We start from the raw sequence: 19879 nt of genomic DNA, 5'->3' as shown, positions 1-19879 counted from the left end.
CGTTCAAGTATGTAGGCACCATGCGAGTAGACACAAAATCATGAGGTGCACCAGGCATGACTTCCTGTAAAGCTGGAATAAGTCCCTGAAAAATTGCAGCAAAGTAGTAAATACTTCTGGACTAGTCCCTAACTTATGTCATTAACTTCAATTAAATACCTAACTTATGATAACAATTGCAAATCACACCATGTCATACCTTTTGCATGTCTGACATGAAATTCCACCCATTCTGTATGTAATCCCCAAGATCTTCATGCAACAAAGTTAAAAACCATTTCCAATTGTCTTTGTTCTCAATGTCCACAACAGCATAAGCAATAACATAGATGTGGTTATTGCCATCAAGCCCAACAGCAGAGAGCAAGTTTCCTCCAAATGCACTCTTTAGGAAACATCCATCTAGACCTATGAATGGTCTACATCCAGCAACAAACCCCTTCTTACAGCCAGCAAGACAAATATATAGCCTCTGAAATTGTGGTGGACCTTCTGGACTTGGCACTGTGTTGATCTTAACTGTTGATCCAGGATTGCTCCTCAACAATTCATGTGCATAATCAAATACTTTGGCATATTGTTTCCTCTCATTCCCTTCCACTAATTGCTTTGCTTCTTTCATGGCTCTCCACATCTTTGTAACTTCAATGTGCACTCCAAACTCTTGCTTGAAATATTCCAAAGCTTCAACACATTTAAGGGTTGGCTGCATTCTGAGTTTGCCCTCAAGTTTACTGACCACCCACTGTCTATTTGCTTGTTTGTTGTTCACTTCTCTGCAGCAATTATGGTTATGCTTAAATGTCTTTATCTGAAAAGAGTTTCTAACTTCATTCTTTGCACAGTAGATTTCCCAATCACAAAATGCCTTCTTGCATTTTGCTCTAGCCCTCTGTTTATCATTCTTCTTCCACTTGAACTCCCTGCCCATCAATATGCTATACTCCCTCAAGGCAGATTTAAATTCATCTAGAGTACCAAACTCCATCCCTAATTCCAACTTCTGTTCACCAACTCCACTACTTTGACTATATTGAGGATAAACTTCAACATCCTCATCTTCATCATCACTACTAATGGGGATATTAAGCTCCTCTGAATGATAACCATCTGTCTCAACTTCAGCTTCAACTTCATTCAACATACAAGAGAAATTTATAAACCACTCAGCATCTGTCTCATCACTGTCAACTTCCTTTTCCTCCTCACTATCAGCAACATCTCTCTCTTCACCATCAGTATCCCTCTGCTCACTACCATGTCTTTGCTCACCAGCATCAGTATCCCTCTGCTCACCACCATCCCTCTGCTTACCAGCATCCATCTGCTCAGCATCTGTCTCATCACTGTCAACTTCCTTTTCCTCCTCACTATCAGCAACATCTTTCTCTTCACCATCAGTATCCCTCTGCTCACTACCATGTCTTTGCTCACCAGCATCAGTATCCCTCTGCTCACCACCATCCCTCTGCTTACCAGCATCCATCTGCTCACCAGCATCTGTCTGCTCTCCAGCACCAGCATCTGTCTGCTCTCCAGCACCAGCATCTGTCTGCTCTCCAGCACCAACATCTGCATCAATGGTCATAAAGTAAAAATTAATCATATTAATTAATTATGGTAACCATGTTGGACCAAGTACAGATGAATTAAAACTTACCTTCCTCATGGCCAACAACAGGTACATCATCTAAATCATCCTCATTCTCAACAGCTTTTCGAATTGGATCCCATTCCAAGTACAACATTTGTGGGGCTTCTTCTAAAATTGGATCTACTTCATGATGAAAATAAACATTTATCTCATTCTCATTTTCAAAAGCATCCCTAACTAAGTGTAATATATCTCCATCAGTTGTACAACTCCTTAACCCATGATTAAAATCTAAGTCCTTATCAATCAACCAAAAACATTCTCCTATATTACTATACTTCTTACAAGCTTTCACCAAATCATATAAGATAAATGCATTCAGGCAATCTGCAGATATATCCTCCCAAACGTCAAATTCTCCGCCTATATATTCAACCTTTCCATCACTGGCACGTGGAGTGAATCTTCCTCCATGGTGCAATACTAAAGTTATATTGTCATTCATTCTACACAATCAGAAACCGCAAACATGGTCAGATATTAGGAAATAAAAAAACCTACCTCAAAAAGCGCGAAGACATTGACATTGTCAAAAACCGCGAAGACACAATCAAAAACCAAAAACATTGTCATCTATAAAAACAGAGCATCATAAACGAAAATAATAAACTATCATAAACCTCCCTACGAAGCGTGAAGACAATGCCGCAGATGAAACCCCTCGAACATGTAAAACCCCAAATCAAACCACCAAAACAATGCAAACGAATTGAATGAAACCACCAACCTGACAAAAAGCGCGAACCCTCAATCACGAGAATGCAGGGGAGGGAAGAGCAACAGTGAAAGGGAAAATGGTTTACTTCATTTTTGATTTCTTTTAAACCTAATTTTTCAATTCAGTCCTTGCCTTGCCACATAATATTGCTGACTTGGACTCAAACCTGCCACATTGGATGCTTACATTTGCCAAATAGACATTTGACTAACGGAGGAAATTAGATTTTAACAGCAGGGACTTATTTGCATAACGGAGGTAAAGTTAGGGACTATTATGAATTAAAATATAAGTCAGGGACTAATATGCAAAGTGGTTACAATCTCAGGGACTAAATTGCCTATTCACTCATATCATAAGGGATATAAGTGAAAAAAGTAATTAACGTTACATCAAAAAGCTAAAATGATAATTATTGTTGAAGATTCCACATCAACTAATAGTGAGACAAAAATAATATACATAAATGGGGGACAATCCTTATCTTACAAGCTGGTTTTGTAAAATTGAATTAAGTTTATAACCGCATTTTAAAAATGATTTTGAGATGTTTTTTTACTCGATGATTATTAGTAGAGTGGAAGAGTATATTCAAATAATTTTTAATCGAAAATGGAAAAAGATTAATATCACTAAATAAATGTGTATGACTGTCGTATTGATTACATATCTTATATTCAATGTTGTACAATTTTTTCATCTTTCTAGAAGGAAAAGAGTAAAAGACACGTTAAAAATACTTCAGCATAGACGATTTCCCAACATGGCTAGTGTTTCTAGTATGCCTTAATCGAACTTTTTTACTAGGGGAAAAAATTTACACAATTTATTATGACTTTTTTTTTTAAACTGAAATTGTATAATTATTTACAACTTCGGTTCAAATATTTTTTTTTACGACTTTATAGTCATAATTTTTTTTAACTGAAGTCGTAAAATTGTTTACGACTCAGTAAATTTATGATTTTTTTTTGGTTTTACGACTTTAAAGTCGTAATTTTTTTTTAATTTTTTAAAGGTTTACGACTTTTTTTTTAGTTTTTTTTTAATTTAAAAATGTTTACGATTTTAATTTTATTTTAAATAAAAAATGTATAAAACATATTTAAATATATAATAAATAATATTAAGTTGACTTACTTATTAATATATTTTTTTATGATTTTATTTGATATGTTATTATTTTATTTTAATGTTTTATTATTTAAAACATGTATATATATTTTTAATATAATTTATTTTAAATGATTTTTATTTAAAGTTTAAAGTTTATTTAAAGCACGACATTTGCTGAATTATTGAAGTCGTAGAATACCACACGACTTCACTATTCATAATGAATTTAGGGTTTGTATTCTTAAGCTTTCTTAAAAATATATATTTTTATTGAAAGATTATTTAAACTTTAAATAAAAAACATTTAAATTAAACTATATTAAAAATATATATAACATGCTTTAAATAATAAAACATTAAAATAAAATAATAACATATCAAATAAAATCATAAAAAATATACTAATAAGTAAGTCAACTTAATATTATTTATTATATATTTAAATATATTTTTAAAATTTTTATTTAAAATAAAAATAAAACCATAAATAATTGTAAATTTAAAACAAAAACTAAAAAAATAGGTTTACGACTTCAAAGTCGTAAACCTTTAAAAAATAAAAAAAAAAGGTTTTACGACTTTAAAGTCGTAAAATAAAAAAAAATTATAAATTTATTAAAATCATAAATAATTTTATGACTTCAGTTAAAAAAATACGATTTCAAAATTGTAAAAAAAATATTTGAACTGAAGTGGTAAATAATTTTACGACATTAGTTAAAAAAATGAAATAAAAAAGTCTTAACAGGTGTTATGACTTTTAACTTAGAAGTTATGATATCTATTACGATTTACTCCATTTTGAGTAATTTTTTAAAAATATACTCCAATTGAAAAATTGTGTAAATTTTTACTCTTATATGATAAAAAAGCTCCTTAATTGTCGCTAACAAACATTAGTGAAGAGACTAAAAATAGCATTCTAAGTAAAGCTGTTATAATTCCATTTTCTCCCCCTTAGTTTTCTTTTTCTTTTTTTGATGAAAAACCAAAATTGGACTAAACTCCAAAGTTTGTCTTAAAAAAAATTGGAGGGGCATGCATTAATTTCTAAGAATGTAAATAGATATAGCTTTTTTTGCTTACACAAATAAATAAACAGTGATATTAATCAGTACCAATATAGTAATTAATAAGAAAAACACAAATTCATTATTAACCAATGACACTCACATGATCATTTAAGAAGGGACGGGTTTTTTGCCGTACAAAGGTCAAATATGAGATTCGTTAGAATTGCGTAAACGATTTTCATACTGGTTAGCAATTTATGATAAGAAAAATGTTTGGTCAACATCTAATATCTAATATGTTATCTAATACTTAAGAAAATAAAAAAATATAAAAAAGATAGAATTTATAATATAATAAAAAATAAGAAATATTAATAGATATTTAAAATTATAAATGATTTATATATCTCTACTTTTTACCATAATAACTACTTCAAATTCTTTTATCCTCCAACTACTTTAAAAGTTTAAATTCTATATCCACTAGAAGGTACTCTGTTCAATAATTGTTTTGTTGTCCTGAACTTGACAATTGGCATGAGTTCTTAGCTGAATCAAATGACTGGGATTTTTCTCCCACTAATTTTAATTTTAATGCTCACTTGACGGAAGAGGTAAGTGCCTCTTTCTTTTTAGAGTATATTAACATTGATTTTGATGAAACTATCTTTAAACATTTTACTGTACATATTAATATAAATGTAGTATAAGATAAATATTTATTTTCTAAATTTATATTTGTTGTAACAATAGTTTATAGCAAATCGAAAAAATTACTGGCTGAGTCGTGGACAATGTCGCTTTCTTTAAGATGTTTCGTGGCACTGCCAAAAATTGTGCAAGCAGATTATCAACCACGACGTCCCCAGGATAAAACAGTCCAGATCACTGTATAAGATTCCCATTGCACTGAGGGAACCTTTTCTAGAATTACACCCTCTTGTATGACTAGAAAAGTCACTCTAAAGTCACCCGAAAATATGACTTGAAAAGTCACTCTAATAGCTAACTGAAAAATATGACTTGAAAAGTCACTAATATAGCCAATCGAAAATATGACTTAAAAAGTCACTCTTATAGCCAACCGAAAAATATGACTTGAAAAGTCACTATTATAACCAACCGAAAATATGACTTAAAAAGTCACTCTTATAGCCAACCAAAAATATGACTTTAAAAAGTCACTATTATAGCCAACCGAAAATTTTAGAGCGACAAAAAGAAAGAGGGAGAAGTTTGCCGGAAATGCATCGGCTGAAATATGAGAGGGAGAAAAAAAAGTTGAGGAAATGCTTCTCAACTGGGGCAAGGAAAAAAGAAGAAAGAAGCTCTCTATATATAGGGAGTGAAACACTATTCAAGTGTTTATCCTGAGCAATGTGGGACTTGAAGCCTTTTTTCCTTTTTTTTTCTCTTTTTTTTCAAACTTTCATCCACATTCTCCTTTGTTCTAACAATCCCCCACTTGAAATTTGAAAAGAAAATTTTCGAGGATTTCATAAAATTGTGCATAAACAAAGGTGTCATACAACTTGAACCTTTGCATAGTGAGTAAGATTCAGATTTTACTAGAGTGACTCGAAGTCTTGAACTCTATCTCCGACATCAAACCACACACAACCTTTTCATAGGTGCATTCTATAAAGCCCGTGCGTTAAAGGCCATGCACGTCTATCCCGGTATAGTGAACGCTCTAGAAATTTTTGCCCAAAATTTCATATGAAGCGACCCCCACTTAAACATTCACATAGGTGAGTCTATCAAGAGTACTCCTGTAGCCTAGGTACTCCACTCAACATAGAGTATAGATCTCATTAAGAATTATGAAATTTTTTTTCCTAACTCATCCTCTTGTTACTTCAGGAATCATGCTGCTTTCACTTATAACAGCATGTTCATCTCATATCACTTCATAACTTGTTATTACCCATTGAATCTAGTTCTTGGGATCTCCAGTCATTTAGGTCGGGTTACCATCATGAATGATCATCGTAGTAAGGGCAATAGTCCCATTCTTTTAGAAATGTAATGGACTTTCTCTCTAGCTAATCCTTTCGTCAAAGGATCTGCTAAATTATCATCAGTGCATACGTGATCCACTCTAACAGCTCCTGTTGAGAGTAATTCTCTAACAGTGTTGTGCTTACAACGCATCTGTCGTTTCTTACCATTGTAATAACGGTTCTCAATTTTTTTTTGCAATAGCCGCGATACTATCGCAATGGATCAACACAACTGGTATCGGTCTTTCCCATAACGGAATCTCTGCAAGTAAGCTTCTCAGCCAACTTGCTTCCTCACTAGCAGTTGCTAGTGTTATCATCTCAGATTCCATAGTGGACTGAGCTAAGATAGTCTGTTTCTTTGACTTCCAAGAAACAACCCCACCAGCTATGCTAAATATATAGCCGCTGGTTGCTTTGGAATAATCTGAAAGAGTGTTCCAATCTGCATCGTTGTATCCTTCAAGTACAGCGGGAAACCTTTTATAATGTAATCCAAGGCTTATGGTTCTTTTAAGGTACCTCATTACCCTTTCAATAGCGTGCCAATGCTCCTTACTAGGTTTACTGGTAAACCTGCATAATAATCCCATAACATAGGCTATGTCGGGTCTAGTACAATCAGTGGCATACTTAAGGCTACCAATGATACTTGCGTACTCATTTTGTCGTATACCTTCACCAGTGTTCTTAAACAGTTTTACACTTGGATCATATGGTGTACTAGCAGGTTTACAGTCAAAGTAGTCATATTTCTTTAAGATCTTCTCAATGTAGTGAGATTGATCCAGAGAAATTCTCTCTTTTGACCTAGTAATCTTAATACCAAGGATTACACTTGCTTCTATAAGGTCTTTCTTATCAAAGTTGTTACACAACAATGATTTAACATCTAATAGGTTTGTAGTTAGGAGGCAAGTCTACTAAATGCCAGGTCTTGTTAGATTCTAAAGAATCCATCTCATTATTAATGGCTTCTTGTCACAAGTCAGCATCCAAAGAAGACAAAACTTCTTGGAGGTTTGATGGATCCTCCTCTAATGTATAGGTCATATAATCGGGCCCATACTCTTTAGCAATTCTTGCTTTCTTACCTTTTCGAGGCTCAATATCTGGTTCTGGTTGTGCAAGATTTTCACTACTAATAGCAAAAAGATAACTGGATGAAGTACCCCCACTATTCCTTAATTTAAAAGAAAATCAGAAACCAGATTCTTTCTCATCTTTGGAGTATGCATCACATCTTTGAGAATCAAAGTCTTTCCAGAGGTTAACTTCAGTTCAACATCTCCAGTTCCAGCAACAGTAGTGGTGTGGGAATCTCCCAACAACACTTTCTTATTTTCAACATTCGTGTATGTTTTAATCATAGCACGATCATAGTAGACATGGCGAGAGGCGCCAGTGTCTACCCACCATCCATCTGATCCTCCAATCATATTAATCTTAGTTATCACAACTATGTATGACTCTTGAGCATTTTTCTGTATCTCATGGGATTGAGACTCTACTAATTTATCATTAGTCATTTGATACTTGAGGTAGCGGCTAACAACATACTTTTTAGTCCCAGCTTCCTCAGTATCATACTTCTCTTCCAAAGCCAGCCAAACTAATTTGACAGACTTATATAGGCTATAATAATCATAGAGATCATCAGCTAACCCATTTAGAATGAAATTATTGCATAGGTAATCATTTTCATTCCAAAGAGCTAATTCCATAGTCATTTTATCCTTCACTTCCTTCTCAGCATCCTCAAGTACCACCGAAATATCAGTGTTCAAAACATAAACAACTTTTCTCATAGTTAAATAAAACATCATCTTTTGTTACCAACGTTTGAAATGATATCCTTCAAACCTAAAAGGTTTGTTGAGGTCATTGTTGTTCGAGCCAGTAATATCTACGGTAGCCATAGCAGAGCCGAAAACGTCTTAAAATTGTTGTAACAATAGTTTATGGCAAACCGAAAAAATTACTGGTTGAGTCGCGGACAATGTCGCTTTCTTTAAGACGTTTCGTGGCACTACCAAAAATTGTGCAAACAGACTATCAACCACGACGTCCCCAGGATAAAACAGCCCAGATCACTGTATAAGATTCCCATTGCACTGAGGGAACCTTTTCTAGAATTACACCCTCTTGTATGACCTGAAAAGTCACTCTAAAACCACCCGAAAATATGACTTGAAAAGTCACTCTAATAGCTAACCGAAAAATATGACTTGAAAAGTAACTATTATAGCCAACCGAAAATATGAATTAAAAAATCACTCTTATAGCCAACCGAAAAATATGACTTGAAAAGTCACTATTATAGCCAACCGAAAATATGACTTAAAAAGTCACTCTTATAGGGAGTGAAACACTATTCAAGTGTTTATCCTGAGCGATGTGGGACTTGAAGCCTTTTTTCCTTTTTTTTTTTCTCTTTTTTTTCAAACTTTCATCCACATTCTCCTTTGTTCTAACAATATTTTTGTTATATGTTAATATGTATGGAAATGAATAATAAGAAGAAAAAAAATAGTGAATAATTGATATTTAAGATAAATAAATTGTTAGAATTTCTATTTGTTAGTAATTTAACTTTAACTGGATAGGTAGAACTATTTGTGAAAAAGATTGAATTTAAGGATTAACAGTTTTGGAATTAAAGTTAAATATATTTGTTTACAGAAAAATTAAAAGTTTAAATATCAATGGAAACAAAATAAAATTTTAAAGTATTTACTTAAAAAAAAATTAGCAGAGTTGAGTGCTCTTCTCCTTATTATGATTTTTTTTAAGAATTAATTTTCTATCCTCTAAACAAACCGGCCAAATTTTGTTTTCAATCTTAAGGAAACACAGATTCACAGAACGAATAAGTTTAGTGTTAATTATGGTAGTTTTTTAAAGAAGCAATATATTAAATATTAAAAGATTAACACAAAGTGATATTAATAATTTTGATTCTCTACATGAGTATCTTTCTTTATAGGTAATTTTGGCCAATATTTTATTGGATAGTTTTGACACTTGTTACAACAAGAATTGAATCTTAATTTATCACATTAGGAGAGAGTAGCTAGCTCCAATCCCATTGGCAGTAACATCTATAATTATTAAAGATTAAAGTAATTTTTTTATAGTTTAAATATATCTAGTGACAAATTTGTAGCACAATTGTACCGAGATTTCTTGGCCAAAAAAGGCAAATGTTTGATATGAAGTGGTGGACAACCACAAGATGCAAAACCAACTGATACTACGAGCTGTATGGGATGTGAATTAGATGTTAAAGGAGAAAGAATAGCCATAGGTGGTTGGTTACAAACTGCACTTACATTTCATGATTCCAAGTGTTTGGCAACTAGGCACCTTCTGCTTTATCCCTATTTTCTCACCCAATAACTAATAATTAGTTTAACTAGCTAGTACACTTTTATAGTAATTGTTTTCACTTTTACTAAATTTTATTTTGAATACTAGTATTTTTTTTCATTTTAAACTAATGAAGATTTGAAAATCCTTATATACACCAGATACGTCTAGCTCAATAAAATGATGTATAAGTGTTATAAATTTTTTAGTATTATTTTCATTTGATTTTTACTTATAAAAAAAAATCCTTATATGACTTTGTTACTAACGTTAATATTGCACTGCATTATGACATTCTTACTTAAGTAACATAATTGAAAAAAGAAGTGACATTTCACCGTATTTGAACTTGTGTTACAGGAAAAAGAGGCATTTCATGTAAAATTAACCACACTAAAATAAATAATACTATGCCAGTGCTAATTAACTCCTCTAAGAACCAAGGTCTTCCCTATCCAACAACGCGGTTACTCATTTCCCAAAACTAATAACTACAAGGCCAGCTGTTAATTGTTGTAGTGAAAGGGCCAAAAAATGGTGCCAACCCAACCCCTAAAACTGGAGTGGAAACAAACACTACAAATAAGAACCATTTTAAATTTACAACTTAATAGGGATCCATTTTCGGTGTAATTTTGAAATTCAATTTCTGTTCTACAAAACAATAATTTGATATGAATTTTAAGATAATTATAATAAAAATAAATAAATTTATTGCAGGTGATTTTTTTGCTGGATATATACATGAGTTTTTCTCTGAGTTTTTCTCTCTAAATATTTATATAATTATTTGTAATTAAATGATAATATAAAATTATATCACTGATAGGTAGATTATTTATATAAAATTATATATCTTCTATAAAAAAAAATCATCCTTTATATAACTTTAGATGATTATAATAAAAAATAATAAATTTATCATATATATTATATGATGATTTGTATTTAGATCATAATGTAACAAATTTTTAGTATATATATAATTGCAGAAATGGTTAACCAGAAAGAAACATAATCTATTCTATCATTGCAACATAGCTCCTAAAAGAAAACAAAACAAGAATTTCCCGGTGTAATCATTGATTAAAATCAAATTAAAAAAAAACATTGGAAACGGAATGAATAAGTGTCTGAAAAGAGAATTAAAGATGGGATATGTTTGTGTGTCAAAGATTCCTTTGATTTTTTGAGGTCCACCACCATTTGTCAATCATCTCTCTTTTTCTCTTCCACCTTCCCCACAAAGTCCTTCCTCCCCTTTTGCTTTAACATTGAACAAGAGTGGTAATAATTTATTATCTTCCAAATTAACAACAATGCCATAATTAAATTTAATGTATTAAAAATTCATTTATTTATTTTTACATATAAAAATTTGGGTTCTCTTTTTGTAACTATTCTCCATCCTTCTTCTCTTCCTCCTTTTCCTCTTCAACAACACAATCATTTCAATTTTTGTATATTTTGGGACAATTATTTCAAATTTCAAAACACACAACACAACACAGCCTGAGACAGACAACAAACAACTGATAACAACAACATGGTAAGAAAACAAAGCTGGATCAAATTCCATTAATCAACAAAACCCAAATAACTGGTTGGGTCGGGTTCGGGTTTTTTGGATCCGCTTCTCTGGTTCAACCGTTGTTGTTGTGGTGATTATAGTGTTCTCTTTCATTTTTCTCAGCAATTCATTGTTCTCTAGGTAAAACTCATTCATCATTCTCTCTTGTCTGTTTTTGTGTTTTCTCTCTCTCTGGTTTTGTTCCCCCCCCCTCTATTTTTGTTCTGTTTTTGTGCTTTTTACCTTGTTTGTTTGGTGATTTAAACTATTTTGAAACAATGTTGTTTGTCTCTTTTCATGAATTCGGTCGTGTTTTTTGTGTTCGGTTTTGTCCCGTTTTTGGTTTTTTTATTATTTCTTGTTGGAAGGGACTGAAAGAAGATTAAAAATAGGATCTTTTTATTGATGATTTTGAGACTCTGTCAAATGGTGAATGAGCAAAGTGGGGGGTATGAATTTTTGGAAATTTTTATTGTTAAAAGCATTTGTCCTATGATGATTCATGTTGGCAGGGTTGTCTTTTATTTTGTCAGCAGATTAAGCAATCTGCATATATGTTTGTAAACAGAATCATTTACTTTTTTTCTTCTCTTTTGAGTGGTTGTCATTTTGTGTTTCTGGTGCTGAAGGTGGGGTTTCTGTGTTTTTTTTTGCCTTATTTTTCAGAAAATTTGGTTTTTGCAGGTTAGGTGTTCATAAGGTGAGGTCTGAATGGCTGGGATTGATGATAATGTTGGCCTTACTGGTGATTGGGGTCTTGCTAGCCCAAGTCCAAGGACCTTTTTTTCCAGAATGTTCGAAGAAGATAGTGTGACAAGATCAATCTCAGAACATTCTGGAAGTGGTAGAACTGGGGATCTCTTTTCGGGACATCGTGAGCCTAGTGAGACAGGGAAAGAAAACATGAATGATAGGGCACAAGATGGTGATTCTGGAGCCCAATTGACCGATGTGAGTTTTCAGACCGAGCAGAAGTCGAGCTCCCGGGGTGGTCTTGTTGAAAGAATGGCTGCTAGAGCCGGGTTTAATGCTCCAAGGTTGAATACAGAAAGCATTAGATCTACTGACCTTTCGCTTAATCCCGACATTCAGTCTCCGTACTTGACAATCCCGCCTGGTCTCAGTCCTACTACACTTTTAGATTCTCCAGTGTTCCTTGCAAATTCACTGGTGAGCTTTGGTTTATTTGTGTTGCGGATTGTTTATTTGTTTATCAAATTTGCTATTTATTCTCTCAAACCACAAGGAAAAAAGGGGGAAATAATAGAAGGAAGGGATATAGAATAGATCCTAGTTGTGGCTGTAAGCATACAACACTACAAAGCACAAACCATTATTGTTGCTCCTGAAGTCCTGGTGTGTATGTCTGATAGGATAGATAACGGTATGCATGTCTGTGTATTTAATTCTTTTATGTAATGTTAATGTTGTAATTTGGACAATATGAGGATTCGTACGAGGTTATTCTTTCAATTTGAATAAGCATTTTATGAGGTGATCTAAAGTTTTCCTATGACCTTGTCTGATTCACTTCTGGAATTTCCATGCTTGCACTTTCTTATGTTTCTTTTCTGTCTTTTCTTAAGCTCCTCAAATTTCATCAGGGGCATGCTGTTTGGTTAATATGGTAACCCTTTTCTGACACCATAGTTTTGAAACATCCTCTAGAACAGGTTAAAAAATGTCATGTCTTGTTACTTTTTCTTTTCAATATACTTTTTGTAACAGTAGGTGGTGCACTCAGACATAGAGTGTATAATTATATATAAATTATGTTTGTACTTTAACTTTGAAAGAGCTGGTAGGACCCTGTTGTCTTGGTAATGGTATGCGACTGTGCTTAATATTTGATTTGATTTTCATCATGTAGTGCTACTCACACTGTTTAACTGGGAAACTATAAACCTCTTGGATTCTTGCTGCTCTGCATGCCATGCAATGATACACTTTTTATGTTCTGAACACATGGTGTCAAATGTAGTTTTTAGAGTCCTAAGTTATCACTTTTCCTTTTTGAGGCACCAATAGTGGTCTATCTGCTGTTGTAGGAAACTGATTCCTGGTTCTGTTGACATCGTTCTACCTCCTATTGAGTTATGAATCTGTCTAATTTCAGGCACAGCCTTCTCCAACTACCGGAAAGTTCTTGTTCATGGCAAATGGCATCATGAGGAACTCAGAATTATCATCTGATGCTCCAGAAAAATGTAAAGATAATGGCTTTGATGATATCTACACATCATCCTTTGCTTTCAAGCGTGCAACAGATTCAGGCTCTTTTTATCATGGTGCTGGAAGAAAAGTAAGCACATTCTAATAATCCTTTTATCCACTGAAATATATTTATTCACAAATTACTCTTCAAATCAACATTACATGTCATTTGTACACACATTCATTGGGTGTTGTGCAGTTATTGATAATGATTCAAGTTAGATATCTTCTGATGCACATAGTATGGGATTTGTAGTGAGTTGAGTTGACACTTGACAGCGATGTCTTGGCAATAATATGTTCATCAATTTCTTCGTTTTGGTCATTTGGTTGGTTCTCTGTTTGCAGATGATAAATCCTACTACACTTCCTCAACAGTCCCTTCCTGGTATTGAGGTTTCGGCTCAGTCTGAAAATTCTTTTCAATCTCAAAGTGTTGATGCTGTCAAAGCTCAAACTGAGAACAAAAGTGGTTTTCGTCTTCAGGCCGACTTTGCTGAATCACCTCCTCAAAAAGATAATGGAATTAAGATGTTCTCAGCTGATCAAAGGGCTTTTGATGTTGTTGGCGGTGGCAATGAACATTCTACACCAATTGAAGAGCAAGTAGATGAAGGAGATCAAAGAGGCAATGGAGACTCAATGGCTAGTGGTGTTGGTGGTGCACCATCTGAAGATGGATATAACTGGAGAAAATATGGCCAAAAGCAAGTGAAGGGCAGCGAGTACCCTCGAAGTTACTACAAGTGTACGCATCCAAACTGTCAAGTGAAGAAGAAAGTAGAAAGATCTCATGAGGGCCACATAACTGAGATCATCTACAAGGGAACACACAACCATCCAAAACCTCCTCCAAATCGTCGGTCAGGTATAGGTTTGGTTAACCTTCATACTGACATGCAAGTGGACCACCCTGAACATGTTGAACCACACAACGGTGGTGATGGCGACTTGGGATGGGCTAATGTACAAAAGGGAAACATAGCTGGAGCTGCTAGTTGGAAGCATGACAACCTTGAAGCCGCTTCATCAGCATCCGTTGGCCCTGAATACTGCAACCAGCAGCCCCCCAATTTGCAGACTCAAAATGGTACTCACTTTGATTCAGGAGAGGCAGTGGATGCCTCATCTACTTTTTCTAACGAAGAAGATGAAGACGATCAAGGCACTCATGGTAGTGTATCATTAGGTTATGATGGGGAAGGAGATGAATCTGAGTCTAAGAGAAGGTACTTGTCTTTAAGTTTTAATTTTTCTAAACTAATATTTATTTGTCTAACATATTGAAATCAATGAACTACTTTCTCAGGAAACTGGAATCATATGCAGAGTTGAGTGGAGCTACTAGAGCCATTCGTGAGCCTAGAGTTGTTGTACAGACTACCAGCGAAGTAGATATCCTCGATGATGGTTATCGGTGGCGGAAATATGGACAAAAAGTTGTCAAAGGAAATCCCAACCCAAGGTAGTCATTCTCCTCCGATATTTTCTGTGCATGCACATATGTTATACAAACAATACATCATTTCATTTGTTACAAAGCTGAATGTAGCTGTTTTGCTGCAGGAGTTACTACAAGTGCACAAATGCAGGGTGCACAGTAAGGAAGCATGTGGAGAGAGCATCACATGACCTTAAATCTGTGATCACTACGTATGAGGGAAAGCACAACCATGATGTTCCAGCTGCTCGTGCCAGCAGTCACGTCAATGCTAATGCTTCCAATGCAGTTCCTGGCCAAGCTTCTCTTCAGACCCATGTTCACAGACCTGAACCATCTGAAGTTCACAACGGCATTGGAAGGCTTGAGAGGCCTTCCCTGGGCTCATTCAACCTACCCGGGAGGCAGCAACTAGGACCTTCCCATGGCTTCTCCTTCGGTATGAACCAATCCATGCTATCAAATCTGGTGATGTCAGGGTTGGGCCATGCGCAAGCAAAGCTTCCTGTCATGCCTGTTCATTCATTCTTGGCAGCGCATCAACAACAACAGCAACATCAACAACAACAAAACCAACAACAACGTGCGGCAAATGATTTGGGTTTCATGTTGCCAAAGGGAGAGCCAAATGTGGAGGCTATTCCTGAACGTGGTGGCCTTAACCTGTCAAATGGCTCATCAGTGTACCAAGAAATTATGAGCCGCATGCCTCTTGGACCTCATATGTAAAATTTTATTCCCTGATTCTTTAAATAAAAACTAATGTTTACATCTTTTATATATATATATATATATATATATATATATATATATATATATATATATATATATATATATATATAATGCCAAGGCATACATAGGTGGACTTTTCATTATTAGACTCTTTTGTATTTGACATTCTTCAACACATGTCAAAGGTATATGTAGTTTATTTTTCTCATTTATTGCATTCAAGAAGTCCAGGTCAATTTAAGAATTAGTGGCTATGACTATGATAGATTGTGTTCAATTAAGAACTTGGTAGAACCTTTATAGTGTGTTTGGATGGAGCAATTCAACAGGGGAATTCATTTTTTCAAGGAATTTAAAATGATTTATGATAAAATAGCTTGTTTGGATAGAATATTTGAAATATTTAATTTTTGATAATTTTATGAATCATTTTAATTGACTAAAATAGTGAGATTTCAAATTCTCTCAAAAAATATAGAATTTGAAATTCTTTTTTCAGAAATGTTCACTCTAACTGACGTTCTTGCTTGTGACTCTTCCTCGCTCAACACTCACAACTATAGGTGACCAAAGCTTTTACGGCTGACATCGACATAAGTTGTTTTTCACTGACATTGGTTGAGATTTTCAGTCAGAATTTTTTTATATGATGTCAACCAAAACTATTTTTTGTCGATATTGGCTAAGATTTTTTTTAGATGATGTTGGTTAAGGTTATTTTCTCACTGACGCCAATCATGAGAATTTTTTGTTGATGTTGACCAAGGATTTTTTTGGTCGTTTTCATTCAGGTTTTTTCAGTTGATGTTGACCAATGATTTTTTTGGTTGACGTTGGCTAGATTTTTTCTACTAACATCGGTTATGACTAACTTTTGAGTAGACACCTGTTAGGATTTTTCAGCCGACGTCAGCTAGGTTTTTCCAGACAACATTAGTCAAAATTATTTTTTAGCCAATATCGACTAGGGTTATTTTTTAGCCGATATTAGCTAAGGTATTTTGGCTGATGCCAACAAGATTTTCTTAGTCGACGTCGGTTAGGATATTTTTGTTAACATCGACTAGAATTTTCTGACTAACATCAGCCAGAGCTATTTCTTAACCACATTAGTTAGGTTTTCTGGTTGATGTTGGCTAGGGTTTTTTCTGCTAACACCAGCTAAGTATTTTTGACCGACATTGGGTATGATTATTTTTAGTTGACATTGATTAGGTTCTTACAGTCGACATCCACTAGAGTTTTTTCGATCAACATCTGTCAGTGCTATTTTTTAGCCACCATCAACCAAGACTATTTTATAATCGACGTTGGGTAGAGTTTTCTGTCCGACATTGGTTAGGACTATTTTTTAGCCAACTTCGACTAGGGTTTTTCGGTCAACGTTGACCAATGATGTTTTTTAGCCGACATTGGGTAGATTCTATTGGTCGGCATCGACCAAGCTATTTTTAGCCGATATTGGGTAGATTTTTTTTGTCAACGCCTGCTAGGATTTTTTAGGTCGATGTTGGCTAAAAATAGCCTTGGTTAATGTCGTTCGAAAAAACCCTAGCCGATGTCGGCCAAACAAACCCTAGTTGATGTTGGTAAAAAAAACCTAGCCAACATCAGCTAAAAAATAAACTCAACCAACGTTAGCCGAAAAATAGCCCCGATTGATGTCAGTTGACAAATATTCCTAACATACTTTGACAAAAAAAACCCTATTTGATGTTGACCAAAAAATAGTGTTGGTTGATGTCAGTTTAAAAATATCACTGATTGTGGTCAGACAAAAGAACCCTAATTAAAATTATCAATATTTTGTATTTTTAAATTATTAATATTTGAAAAATAGTTTTTAATTAATATTTCAAAATTAGATTGTGTTTGTTTTCTATAAAGTTTAGTATTAAAATTTCATCTATTTAAAATATATAATTAAAATTTTACATATGGAGGAAATTGAATTTCCATATCCAAACAAAAAATTTAAAATTGAAGAAATTTGAATTAATTTATCCAAACAAAGTATTTGAAAAATAAAGGAAATTAAAATAAAAACAATTCAAATTTTAGGCATTTCAAATATCCTGAAATTTTAAAATTTCTAATCCAAACATAAGGTTATTTTATTAGATTCAACACAGATTAAGTCACTTGATAATAGAATTTAATTATGTTTTTTTTTTTGGCAATATCTTTGATAATTTATACAAGATTCGCGTGTCTTAGTCCACCCATTTGTCTAAAGAGCTAGAAAAGTCTCTGCATTACGACTTTTGTTTTGGATTCTCTTAATGGTTTGACCGGTAAACAGAAAAAATAATTGAAATTAGTTGTATCTAGGCATACGTAAAGTGTGGTTGAGTACTTAACTTCCATATCTGTTTTGTACTAACTTTATTAAATTGAGATTAGTCTATATTTTTTAATTAAAAATCAATTCCAAATTACGAGAGATAATCAATAATGTAATTACCCTATGTTTTTTTTTTTTGGCATTTCTTGGGTTGCTACCGACAACTTTTTCTAACGCAAGTTTTGTCAAAACAAAATTTAATTTTCACCCAACGAATGTCGACAAAGGCTAACAATTGTACAATTAGTTTGCTACCTATTTGCAGGCATTTTAACCAAGTTGAACAGAAGTAACTAGTAAGATAGTTTGGCTAAATTTATTTATTTTCAATTTCTGCATTGACTATTGTTGTTAGTAGAATTTACTCACGATGGTATTTCTTCGTATATTCTTCCATTGTACGGTGGTAGATGTATTTGCAAATATATTTTGACATTCAAATTAGCCGTGCAAGGGTAAGAGCATGTGTCTTAAAGTAGATTGAAATAAAATTTGTTTATCTCGACCTTAACAATCTCTTTTATAGAAGTGAAATTAGATGATAAAATTTTAATTTCTCTTGTAAGATTATATAAATATGAAAATATATGATTTTATTTTATTTTTTCTCTAATAATAGATGATTTCTAGTATTTGGAGATATCTCTATCTTTCTAGAAGATGGAAATTTCTTCTTACCTTAATTAGATTTCTCATCTTCTTTAGATTTCGAGTAGATTATTTGGTTGATCATAGGAGCCTTATTGAATCTGAGTAGTACAACTATAATTAATTTTGATAGCAATAAAAATGTTTAACTTTTTCATTTAAAGAGACTTATGGATTCATGTTAGGTATATATAAAAAAAATGGTTTACTTGGTAATGAGTATAATGCCTACTTCAAATTTTAGCTACGTCAACAACTTTAATGCAGGTTTTAACCACGACTTATTAATAAATAAAAATTACTAAAACTGTCCAACTTTTTATTAGATTAACGAAGGGGAAAAAGTAATTTGAAAGCATATTATGTTTCAAGCAATACATGCAAAATTTGATAAATTAATTAAACAATGATAACTGATAGGTTGTGTTTGTGCTTACTTCTTTTTAAGACCCGTAAGTGGCCTACATCCTTTATGAAAAAAGAAATATAATTTGGTAGAAAAAGAAGTTCGAAACAATTGACTGTTGTTGTACATAGGAGTGTGTTATGACATTTGCACTTTTTTTTTTTTTTTTACATTTTTGTTTTACATCACCTAATTTGGAAAAGGAAATATGCATTTTACTTATATTACCAAAAGAATAAAGGATATCACAAAAATTATATTAAATATCATTCTCCTATCGCCACCCAAAAATTCTCAATAAAGAAGTTTCAATCCTAAAATCCCTATCCATTTAAAAACACACACATACACAAACTACAAGAAACAAGAGCGGAGCAGATCAAACCATGAAAAATGTGAGGGTGAATCCCACTAACCCATGTGGAGGTGTGGTCCATCCAATCCCTCTCAAACAATGTTGTCATGATTTGAACCCCACTTATCAATATAATGTGCATCATCAATGATTCCCCTCCGTATTAAAACTTCCTACTCCTACACCCATGCATATAACAATCCTTACATCATGTCTAGAATGCACAATTTATATTTGTAACAACATTCAATCAACACCATCTATCCAAAGTTGATAAGACAAAACAAAGTCTAAAG

General features: G+C 33.3%; 2 protein-coding genes across 5 annotated transcripts in view; one reads left to right on the top strand and one right to left on the bottom strand.

Annotated features, from left to right (window-relative positions):
* LOC106798484 (uncharacterized) overlaps positions 1-6655 on the bottom strand; it is an 8366-nt gene extending 1711 nt beyond the window's left edge. Inside the window, exons 1-4 of the mRNA XM_041014630.1 lie at positions 6593-6655; positions 2156-2227; positions 1661-1892; positions 200-1572 (exon numbers count right to left, since the gene is read on the bottom strand). Coding sequence (XP_040870564.1) covers positions 200-1572; positions 1661-1892; positions 2156-2227; positions 6593-6655 — 1740 coding nt within the window. The remainder of the gene's footprint in view (positions 1-199; positions 1573-1660; positions 1893-2155; positions 2228-6592) is intronic.
* Positions 6656-11122: 4467 nt separating this feature from the next.
* LOC100796545 (probable WRKY transcription factor 2) lies at positions 11123-16151 on the top strand. 4 transcript variants are annotated; one of them, XM_041014599.1, is made up of 6 exons: positions 11123-11422; positions 12133-12613; positions 13560-13745; positions 14006-14886; positions 14967-15122; positions 15224-16151. In XM_041014599.1, the coding sequence occupies exons 2-6, from the start codon at positions 12155-12157 to the stop codon at positions 15825-15827; spliced, it is 2286 nt and encodes a 761-aa protein (XP_040870533.1). In that variant the 5' UTR covers positions 11123-11422; positions 12133-12154; the 3' UTR covers positions 15828-16151. The 4 variants fall into 4 exon arrangements, with proteins under 4 accessions (XP_040870533.1, XP_014630112.1, XP_006578354.1 ...); XM_014774626.3 differs by having other exon boundaries at positions 11123-11584; XM_006578291.4 differs by having other exon boundaries at positions 11124-11422; positions 12128-12613.
* Positions 16152-19879: the final 3728 nt, after the last annotated feature.

This window comes from Glycine max, chromosome 4 (genome assembly GCF_000004515.6).
Source record: "Glycine max cultivar Williams 82 chromosome 4, Glycine_max_v4.0, whole genome shotgun sequence".
Classification (NCBI taxonomy): domain Eukaryota; kingdom Viridiplantae; phylum Streptophyta; class Magnoliopsida; order Fabales; family Fabaceae; genus Glycine; species Glycine max.
Note: the sequence above shows the minus strand (reverse complement) of the source record. Positions and strands in the feature narration are given on the sequence as shown.